Below are 11,508 nucleotides of genomic sequence, written 5' to 3'. Positions count from 1 at the left end.
TTATTATTAGTAGTATTAGTATTATTGTGTTGTATATTATGTATTGCTAGTTTCGTTTCGTTTTTGTATGGTCTGGCATAAGCATTTCACTGCATGTCGCACTATGTATGATTGTCTATGTGACAAATACAAATTGAATAAAATTTTAACTTTTAGATTTGATCTAAAATGGACCAGGAGAACAAGTTGATTTGAATAATGTGTTCATTAGTTTGTTCTGTTGCGGTGCATCATAAAGGTAAGCTGTAAATGTAGCACATAAAACACTTTTCAAAAAATAAAGAATTATTTAAAATATTGTCAAACTCTGTTGCAGATTGTTCAGTTAATATAGTATTTAAAACAGATGACGTTCATCACGCTGTACAGATCGTGTTTGATTGTGTGTGTTGAGCATTTTGCACACTTTTGTCACAAATATAAACATTTTTTAAGGAAACAACGACGAAAAGTTTTCATGAGACAGTTGCTTTACTTGCAAAAGATAACAGTGCATATTTGCATGTACACATATGGATGTCTTACAATTTTTCTACAATGTTTTCATCTTATCTATATTGTTTTTATTATATTATCCCTCTGTCCAGCACTTTGAACGACACTTGATGTCTTTTAACTGTGCTATAAAGATGACTTGACTTGACAATAGAGAAACGAGGAAGCGGTGTCCTTTGCGTCATTCTATTCTCATCCATAACCCGCGTATTGGGCCAAAGCCTAGCATAGCCTGTAACGTTATTATGAAGGACACATTTTATGAGTGAACTTGAGTTTAAGTGACTAACAGGTTTCTTTGAAAAATACTTTATTACATATAAATTTCGTAACTGAAGTCAGTGAATTCCATGTTGATGCCAACTGTAATTTCAGGAATAGAAACAGCATGAAGATTGAAGTGTGAGCATAAGATTCAATTTTAAAAACAATACTAAGAATAACAATAAAGGAGCGAGCTCTTGGTGTGAGTGAGTGAGGTGGCTCTGAAAAGAGCCGTTGTTGGTAGGAGAGCGTGCAGCTTAAGCTCTCTCTCCGCGGATGCGGCGAGCCAGCTGGATGTAGCGAACAGAGGAGACTCGCTGCTCTTAAAATGTGTGACTGGCTGTGACGCGGTGCCGCTCCGTGATTGGTGACGGGCTCCACGTGGCGCATCGCCCCGCCTCGGTGTGTGCTGCTCATTGGAGAAAAGTGCATTGAATTTGCGCGCTGCCGCAAGCCTCTCTGCGATTGGTGCGTGACGAATCCGCCCGCGCTCTGCGGAAATATAAGCGAGGCTTTGAGCAGATCGGGCCACATTTTCTCTTACTCTCGATGCTACGAAGAAAAGGACGCGGCGAGACTCGGGACTCATCAACAGAAAGTCCGGGCATGACTCCTGTGTTGCTGCTGGCAGTAGGTTTTCTCGGCGCGTGTGCCCTTTCACCCGTGGAGGACACAAACAGGCAGGAGCAGCTCCTTCTGAGGTCCCTGGGGCTCTCCGAGAGGCCGAGGCCTGCAGGGAGCCTCCAGCCCCGGCGCCATGTCCCCTCCGCTCTCTGGAGGATGTTCCGGAGGGCCGAGAAGCTCCAGGCTCTGGAGAGCCAGCCCTGCACGGTGTCAGAGTATGGAGTCCGCGGCAACATCGTCAGATACATCCAAGACCAAGGCAGGATGGTGTCTGGCTGGAGCAGCAGCTGTCAGGCTTGCCTGGAGAAGCATCTTTTCTTCAACATGTCCATCCTGCAGCCTGTGGAGATGCTATCTCTGGCTCAGCTGGAAATCAAGCTCCACTGGAAGCCCCTCAGTCCCGTGCAGCTGCTGCAAGGGTCCCAGGCCATTAGTGCCTCTCTTTATAAAGTGATCCGATCGACTTTGAAGGGAACTAATCCTAAGGCGAACCGCAGACTCCTGCTGTCCCAGTCGGTCCAGCTGCAGCCCGAGTCCACCTCCATCACCATCGATCTCACAGCGGTGGCAGAGAGCTGGCGCAAACCGGGGTCTAACTACGGCTTAATTTTTGAGTTGCTCCCTCTCGGACCACACCCGGAAGAGTTCTTTCTGTTTTACCCCGGTAACTCCCTCCCGCTGGAACAAGACTTCACCTTCCCGTTGGTTCAAGCCTCACCAGTGGCTGTGTCCCTCAACCCAAATCGGTGTCGGTCCAGACAGAGGAGAAGCGCCATCCACATCCCCGTGACACCCAGCAATGTGTGTAAAGCTCGCCGCCTCTACATCAGTTTTAAAGATGTTGGCTGGCAGGACTGGGTAATCGCCCCGCAGGGCTTCATGGCCAACTACTGCCACGGGGAGTGTCCGTGCCCGCTCAGTGAGAGCCTGAACGGCACCAACCATGCCATCCTGCAGACCCTGGTGCATTCCTTGGATCCAGAGAACACGCCACAGCCCTGCTGCGTCCCCATCCGTCTCTCCTCGATCTCCATGCTCTACTACGACAACAATGACAATGTGGTGCTTCAGCATTACCAGGACATGGTGGTGGATGAATGCGGGTGTCGCTGAAGATGCTGGACGCTTCTGATTGGCCTCCGGTCACCAGATATTATCCTCTGATTCATTCAGCTGCTTTATCCAGTGATGCGAGTCTAGAATTGTTGCTACTGCAATTTTTTAAAGTGATTGTTTTTCAATATGTAATGGAATATGTTTGCAGACAGTAATTTTTAAAGAATTTAACCTATTTGCTCTTATTGAAAGCTTTTGTTTGTCTTTTGTTTGAAGTCTAATGAAATAAAATTAGGAATTTAGTGTTTTTCAGTTTTAACAATGGCTTAAGTGGTCTGTTACACATCACTTGCAATACTGGGCAGCATCGATCCAACAGCATTTTCTGAGTCCAAGACCTAAAAGGGAGTTAAGTTTTGTTTAACAAAAAGCAGATTTTAAGAACTATTTTGCTTTTAATAAGAGAAAAAAAAAAAAAAAAAAAAAGCAAGACTCGGGGCTCGATGGCAGTGAGGAGGAGCGAGCCCGGGGAGCCGTGAAGGATGCTCCAGGGGCCGTACAGTAGCCTGGACCGGGACCGGCTCCTCATCCGGCTGCCGTTCAAAAGCTTCGCCGTGGGGACGGTTCTGCTGCCGGTGACCGGCTTCATAGCCTGCATTTTCATGTCCCTCTGGTACCACTATGAGGACGCGACGTACACGCACTGTAAGGTGTCCAATTACCTCCCGTCCATCAGCTCCGCCATCAGCGGTGTGCCGCAGCGCTACATCTGGCGCGGCTGCATCGGGCTCCACTCGGCGCCGCGGTACCTGGTGGCCTTCGCCTACTTCAGCTTCTACCGCAGCCGCTTCGCCGACAGGCTGCCGGAGCTGCTGCTGAGCGGGCTGGCGCTCCTCTGCAGCCTCGCCGAGAACACCGGCCTGGTGATGCTCACGTACGTGTCGTCCACGGAAACCTACAGTGTTCATAAGTACGGGTTCATCACGTTCATAGGGAGCTCGCTGGTGCACATGCTCATTACGTGCTGGCTGTGGTACGTCATCAAGAGACACTACGTGAGACCAGAGGAAGTGACATCATATCACTGGAAGCTGCGTCTCTTCCTGTTCAACATCAGCTGCTGTGTGATCGCCGCCTACTTCTTCAGACGCCACAACAAATACTGTGAAGCAGGAATCTACTCCCTGTTCGCCGCCTTCGAGTACCTGGTGGTCTTCTCCAACATGGCCTTCCACATGACGGCCTTCTGAGACTTCGGGAGCAAAGAGGTGACCGTGGTCACGCCGCAGGAGGACAAACGATACTGAGCAGGAGGGGGCGGGCAGATATAGATATAAGGATAATGAAAACTGCGACATGCCACATTCCCAGCCAACATTTATATGTGGGGCCCATATGGTTTGGAAATGGGCTGAAAAATGGGCCCCATATAGGATTGTCCACGTGTTCCGTAATGGCCCCATGTTAAATGCCCATATAGGTGTTATATTGGTAAAATCTAGGAACTAAATGGGCCCCAACTGGGTAACATACACAAAAGTGATTACTGAATGAAAGAAAGTTCCTTTTTTGGGCTTTTAAACATGATCTTAAGAATTTTAATATGTACCTGTGTTGTCCTGTCAACTTGGTGGGTTAGGAGTTGATTATATCGGGAGACAAAAAACAAAAAAAGGGGGAGAGAAGGCTGACACAGGGCCTGGCCCCATTGTCTCCCCTCTGAATAACACAGCCAACACAACATCATTTTCCTGTTCGTTTGTTTTTGTTTTTTGTTTTTTGTTTGTTTTTGTTTTGTTTTGTTTTTGTTTTTTCTATACATATTTAATTACAGGCTGCTTTGCCGGCCCTGAAAGCCGAGGCTGACTGGACTCCTGCTCTCCCCCATACGTGACACTGACCAAATGCTGCAACAGCTGGACCCACAACAACGACCTGAGAATGTCAACAGACCTGCAGGAATGTGATCTCAGGCAGCCGAGACGGAGAGCACTAAACCTAAGGCCCGTTTCACTACACGGGGGAAAATTCCCAGACTGCGTCAGCTGACAGAGCTGTGACGAGACGCCCGCCAAGCCCGAATGAAAAGTAAGGTCGAGCGAAAGAATGCTGACCTTGATAACTTTGCATTCACACTGTGCAGGACAGTGATGGACCAACACGGATGATCGGGTGGCGAAAAAGGGCGTGACCGAGATAAGAGGAGTAACTGAGGACAGAAGGCACCTCAGAATGGACAAAAACACAGAAGAAGATGCAGGTTTCACCTGCGGTGAACATCGACACTGGAGAAAGGACTGCCCCAATTGGGGTCAGAACCAGGACGGACTGAATTTTGAGCAGCAGCAGCAGCAATGGTCGCAAACAAACTGAAAAGGAGGGGGGGCAGGACCCCAGGGCATGCTTCAGGCCGTGGTTTACCCAGAACACCAGAACAGGAAAGTGATGAACACACACACACACACACACACACACACACACACACACGTCTCCAAACACACAGATTCAGAATGAAGTGAAATACACACATGAACACGCGCACTCGTTGAGTGAGTGAGAAATGACACACACATACATATACACACACACACACACACACACACGCTGATGCAATGAAGAATGCTTTGCTTATGCTGATATGCAAAATGCTGCACACAAACATCCCAATGCATAATTTTTATGAGGAGCCATTGATTACTTAGAATGTGTTATATGTCACCTAGAAGGCATTTATGTAGATTTTAGGAATAAGCTCTAAAACGGTTTGGTTATGAAAACAATGTCTGTGCGTGATGTCTGTTTATGGCTCAAGGCCTTGACTGAATTCTTTGCTGTGCTTCACACAGCCCTGATGAGGAACAGTGGCACAGAGTGAAAATGATGAATTAATAGTGTAAGTTTTAGGTCGGAGTACGGCATTTTCTGTGATTGAGTTTTAATTCAAGGAGGAACAAAAGGTGTTACGGCACCTGAGGTTCTCATTCCCACACAATATTGTCCCGGCAGGAAGCAAAATGTTCCTGTGAATTTCTGGTTGATTGTTTGGTTTTGTTTAGCGCTAGCTTGATTTTATCAGTGAGCTTTGGCTTGTGTTCTTTCTCGTAAGCGAGAGAGGGATAGTTTTATGCTTGGACATGTCTGCAACGGGCCCTAGTTTGTGTTATTTTAGTAGTATTTTGTTGGTTATGTCTGTTTTCGTTTTTGTTACAGTGCACTGGAGATCTATGTATAAAATGTACCGGTGACGCATGAAGGGGCGTCAGTAAACAAACCCTGATGCTATAAAATATCTGTTCATGCTTTGATTAAGTCGAGGACTACTGGCTGTCTGCGTACAGAGTGTCTTCCCACACGTGTGTTCATTAAAATCATTGTTTGACCAAAGATCCTCTGGACCAAGAGTGGTTTGTACTCTCCTTCCTCAATTTTGAACCTTAACATTTGGGGGCTTCGTCCGGTGGTTGAGGAGGGAGGATTGGAGGTGTAGACGGTGATGTATGGTCCGTTGTGGTCAGACAGGCAGGCGTGACCCGGCAACCAAACTGAGGGGACAGGCGCCTTTAAAAAGAGGTAGGCACAGGCCTGTTGATTTTATCCGAAGTGTGCTGAATTGGATGATAAAATTAAATGTCTATTCAGTAAAAGTTGCCGGTAAATGTCTGCTTTGATTTTGATGAGAATCTCATGACAGTACTGAGGATTTAAAAGCAGTTGGACTGCTGGTAATGATTGAACGCGGTTGGACCGCTAAAAGGATTTAATACGGTTAGGACCGTGGTAAGCAGTTGGACTGCTCAATGATTTTACTATCTTAGGGAATTTGGTTATTTTTTGGTTATAAGGTTGGACCTGCTTCAGTCTTACACTTTGTTGGGTGTTTTACTGTTGTTCCAAAGTATTATAAATTATTTTAGAACGGAACCGAGGGGGTTCTAGGAAGCGCAGTGCTCAGAGGTAACGCTTGCCAATGCCAAGGACGCTTAGGCATTGTCCTCGAAGAGGGATAGTCAGTTGGTCACTGTGGAGCTTGGGGCACTCCAGAATAACTAGGAGTTAGTCTCCTTACCGTTTGGAACGGTATCTGCGCTTTTTTGGGCAGCAAAGGTTGGACCTTGGGTGTTGGACACTTTTAAATTGAGTTAGGGACTTTAGAGATGAGGCCAGAAACTGTTGGACAGGTACTGGTGAATTGGTCGCAAAAAACTCAGGGAGTTCATCCGCTGGGCGGTTATTTTAAATTTGTCTAAAGTGTAGGCGCTAAAGCTGACAGATCTGACAGTGGTTGTAAATATAAGACGTCGTTGTAATATAGAATAAGAAAATTTGGTGTGAGAGATCTCTGTGTGTCGAGTCAGTAATGCACTGACTGCCTGCTGCTATTTTTAGACGGTGTGTGTGAGTGTGAAAATGCAAATGAGTAAGCAGTGAACTGTTTAAGCCACCGTTGGTTTAGACAAATACTGCTGCAAACATTGTTGAGTGTGTGTTTAAAATGCCATTTATGTTTATTAGAGGACTATAAATAAAGTTTTGAGTTGCCGTAGGGGATGTATAGTAATTGACTGAAGTTGGATGTAGATATATAAATATATTGAGTGCACTGTGTATACTTAAGATTAACATATTACTTTCAGTAGTAACTTCTCTCCAGCAATAGTTGCTGGTGTGTTTTATTTTTTCAATTTCTTGTGTGAATGCGGTGACTAGAAGGTTTTGAATGATGAATAAAGGTGTGAGAGGTATTTCTTTGGTGATGTAAAGTAGGATGTTTTAAAGTTTGAAAGTGTTTTTAATTTAAGAGATGCATGAGTGATGTTATAAGAGTTTAGTTTATTTAAAAGGTGTGTGTGAGAGGATTATGAAATCATTGTGTGAATGATGCTACATTTTAGATCAAAAGTTAGTAGGATTACAGAGGGTTTGTAGATTGTAAATACAAAATAAGTTTGATTAGCCTGGAGAATCAGCAGAGCAGCTGCGTGCTGTGTGTGTGTAACAGGAAATGGTGTGGGTGACAGGAAGTTTGCATGCCCATATAAGGTGACGAGTGAGCACCCAGAGAGAGAAACAGATGAGTTAAACTCTAGGCAGATAAAGCGAATGGAGGTTTTGAGAAAAGAAATGAAAAGGATATTAATTGTATGTTTTAGTGTGTCAAAACAGATTACAGATAAATAAAGGTGGACTTCTCTCAACCTGGAATTTTGAGTACGGCGCCAAAACCACTAGAGTAGCATAATTGGGAGAAAACAGGCCAGATTTTGGCTTAAAATTTTACAGCTTGACCTCGCACTTGTCCCCATCCTGAGAAGAAGCTCAAAGGACAGTTAATCTCCTGATGAAGACCGACAGAACATCGTGGACTTGAGAAGAATTAACAGCAGCCAAAAGACAGTGCAACTGAAACCACACTGACGACACCAGCAGCAGCATGTAAGGAACCACGAGGTGGAAACATGTACTGTAAATTACAGGCTGGGCAGTTGAACAGTGGGATAATGAACGGTGGTAAAGCACTGGACACTGATTGTCAGATTTGCCATGCTTGGAGTAATCTTGAAAGAGATGACTGAGAGGATCAACAGAAAAGAAGAAACCACGTGATGAAACATGCACGGTGGACAGCAGGCTGGTAAGAACAGTGTGACATGACTGTTTAAAGGCACTGAATGTGGTATTTTGCCAGGCTGGGACTTGATCCAAAAGGAAAATACTGAAGAGAAACAGAGAAGAAACAGACTGTGTTTGCTGGAATTCAAGACAACAAAAGGACACTGAGAGAAGAGGACGGTGACCAGTGAGAGGCGAAGCTGGACGACTTTGACTGTGAGAATACAGGGTGTAATTGGATTGAAATGAAAGCCTGAACTCATGATGGTTTAGAGATGTCCACCGTCACAAACAAAGAGGTAAACAAGAATAGAAAACACACATACACAAAGTGTTACATGTGAAATTATTTCTGGAAAGAATCAGAAGTGAGATAGTTTTGAATTAAGAAATCAGGGAAAAGATGCATGAATTAAACCTGACTATAACATATAGAGGCAATGAAGAAAGCAGCTTACACTCACTGAACATTAACAAAATACATAGGAAAAGCAATGAAGACCTGCTTACACGTATATACATGACATAAGTTGGGATTTCTGACCAGAGAAAGGGAAACGGGTAGTTTATGTACTTATGATAATAATGAAAATGTCTCAGTTGTGTTTCTATAGGGGCGAAACAGATCTGGATCAATTTTCCACGTGCAGCGGTCGGAAGAAACCTGTAGGTTAACTTGACTGGACATGCCAAGGCAAGTTTCTGGTTGAATTGTTTACAGCGCCATGTCTCCATAAACATGACAAGTGGGCCCTAACTTCTGGCTAAGGAGCAGGAATGGTGTGAATAAGGTGGGAGCTTAAAATTTGGGTTAGCAAATTTGGGAAAGAAACTGACGGCTTAAGTGGAGAATTGTGCAGGAGTCTGACACACTGCAAAAGCAACATATGCAAATTCACACACACAAACAGAAAATGCATTAACCTTATGAAGGCAAGACAAGCTCATGGAGATTAATGCATAGATACAGATTAAACTTGGCTAAGAACACAAACATATGCAATGAAGAACAGCTTGCTATTTTGTATGAATGATACAATGGTGTGAATGTTTAATAAAATACATTTGAGTTTGTAATTGAGGAATAGAAGAAGCCATATGACAAAGGGAGTGAGTTATGTAAACAAAAGTGATTAAAGTAGTTTTAAAAGAGTGACTTAGGAGTGCTCTCTCGTACTGAGTGATCAAAACCAGTGATCACTGTAGAAAGAAATAAAATGATTTAATGAGTTGGGAATGTTTAAACATATGTTTCTGTTGTTACAGCTTTTTGAGAGATGACTCAGTATGCACATTAGCTGGAGTGAGTGGTGACGTAGGAGCTTCCTGTATGTGTGTGACTGTGACTTTCAGGAAGAGGAAGCATAGCAGAGACGAGAAGTGCAGATTGGGGTAGGGAATTTATAGTTTAGTGATTATATGATGTCGTAAGGGGTCTTATGCTGAATTTAAGAGCATAAGGGGGTGATTTTTGTGTGCAAATTGTGTGGTTTTAATGAGACTTTCGGTGTATTGAGGAGGCGAAATTATGTGGTGGCAAAACTTTTGTGCGTTTAAGGTTGTTGAGGTTGTTGTGGTGATGGGTTGATTTTGTCAGTTAGGTTTGGGTTGTTGTTTTTGTTTTAATAGAGGGAGTTTTAGGAAACATGGACATGTCTAAAAATTGGGCCCATTATTTTGTAACAGTGCACTTAAAGAAAACCTGTCGGGTGATTTTGTTTTGTTTTTATGAGCTAACAATCAGCTCTATTTTTTCCATTTCTGTTTTAAGCAGGCCTGCAACAGCGCTGAAAATTCTCGGGGAGAGCAAACACAAGGGGGGGCTCTCCAGATTACAATTGGCTGAGGAGAGCTACCTGTGGGGACTGATCAAGGTCGTAAGTCCCTGTAAAAAGGATTTTATGCGAGTCGATCCAGTCCAAAAGCATAAAGAAATATTTTCCTATGGAAAATAAAAAATGACTGAGCTCATTTTGCTGAGGGTGGAGTATCTGATCGTGCGGGAAGCTCCACTATCAGCAAATACATGGTGTGACTGCATGTGAGTGAATGTGTGACTGCATGTGAGTGAGGATGAATTAATGTGGACAAACACTTGTTTTTACCAGAGAAATTTTCTGTTTTGTTTTGTTGACTGGGGTTAGATTATGGGATTATAGTATATTGTTGGGAGAATGCCAAATGCTAAAGGGGAAATATTTTTTGGTGTAACTCAGTTATCATTAATTGAAGAAACACATGACTGATAACTGTTCTGTTTTAAGTTTATTTTCATGACATAGATTGGATCATGAGTGGGGAAACTGAGCATTTTTAAGTTTTGTATAGTATCTTGACACATGAAATGTATCAAGATTAAGGGGGGTTTAGGGTTTATTAATTTAATTGTTTAATAATTTAGGATCATTTTAGGACTTTTGGGGTTTTTGATCATTTGGATATGGTAAAACTGAAACTGTTATTTTTAAGTTAAGGTTAAAGGATTAAAAGTGAACTTGTCACGGTTTGCGAGGCAAGCCGTGTGGAGTTGTAGAAAAGGACCCAAAAGGCGGCAGCTCTGGTGCAGGTGAATATTTATTTACAACGGTGGGCACAAAACAGCACTGGTGGAAAAACAAGAAACCGGAAACCTAAACTGGGTAAGCTAATAACACGAACCAGAAACGAGACGCAGGGAGACCGAGGGGAAACAACACAGACGAACCAGCAACTACCATAACAGAAGACACAACTTAAATACACCCAGAGAACACAGGGAGATTACACACAGGTGGGGAACACAGGTGACACTGATAAACATAACGAGACAGGGCAGGAGTGAACACAACATTACGCATACTGACGAGAGACTGTCAAAGTAAAACAGGAAGTACACAGAGGTTCAGACAGGAGGAGAGAAAGCACGGGGAGAACACAGACATAACAGGCTGGGGGAAACATGGAATAAACACAAAGAGAGACGAGAGCTCATAAATACACAGAGGGGCACAAGGGGGTAAGAGTCACAAAGGGAAAAAAAACACTTAGGGAACACCACAACAGGACACCTCAGAAAACCTGGCCTAAATAAGGAGCGAAAATACAAGGAACCAAGGATACTGGGCCAACATGGCCCAGGACCATGACAGAACTGAATCCTGTTTAGAAGATACAATGCCGGTTTTTCAAAGCTGTGAATAAGTCTTAGAGGGAAAATTAGTGAGGGTTGAAGGAGTAGAACAGCTTTGATTTCTTTTTGATTTCTAGAAGTAGTGGTTATAATGTAGGCTTACACATACAGATATTACATAGGAGGTATTTTTAGGATAAAGGGGAGAGCTTATAAATAGAAATGATTTTTATACATATTGCATTTTTGAGATGAGTTATTGAAGTTATTGAAGGATTGCACACGCTTACAGACACAGAGTTAAGAAACACACATGACAGTATTGATTCCAGGCAAAAGGCCTCAAATTC

General features: G+C 43.6%; 1 protein-coding gene and 1 pseudogene across 1 annotated transcript; both read left to right on the top strand.

Moving 5' to 3' along the window:
* The first annotated feature begins 1,365 nt into the window (after positions 1-1,365).
* Positions 1,366-2,572, top strand: LOC146614131 (protein DVR-1 pseudogene; annotated as a pseudogene).
* A 409-nt stretch (positions 2,573-2,981) lies between these two features.
* LOC146614130 (acyltransferase PGAP2-like) lies at positions 2,982-3,746 on the top strand. Its single transcript, XM_085378456.1, is given in 1 exon segment — positions 2,982-3,746. A coding segment is annotated over 1 exon segment (765 nt).
* The last annotated feature ends 7,762 nt before the right edge of the window (positions 3,747-11,508 follow it).

The sequence above is a fragment of the Diplotaxodon limnothrissa genome, linkage group LG18, assembly GCF_057381915.1.
Source record: "Diplotaxodon limnothrissa isolate DT_005_m linkage group LG18, D_limnothrissa_male_GT1.1, whole genome shotgun sequence".
Lineage (NCBI taxonomy): Eukaryota > Metazoa > Chordata > Actinopteri > Cichliformes > Cichlidae > Diplotaxodon > Diplotaxodon limnothrissa.
The sequence above is the reverse complement of the archived record's forward strand: the minus strand, read 5'-3'. Positions and strand labels throughout refer to the sequence as shown.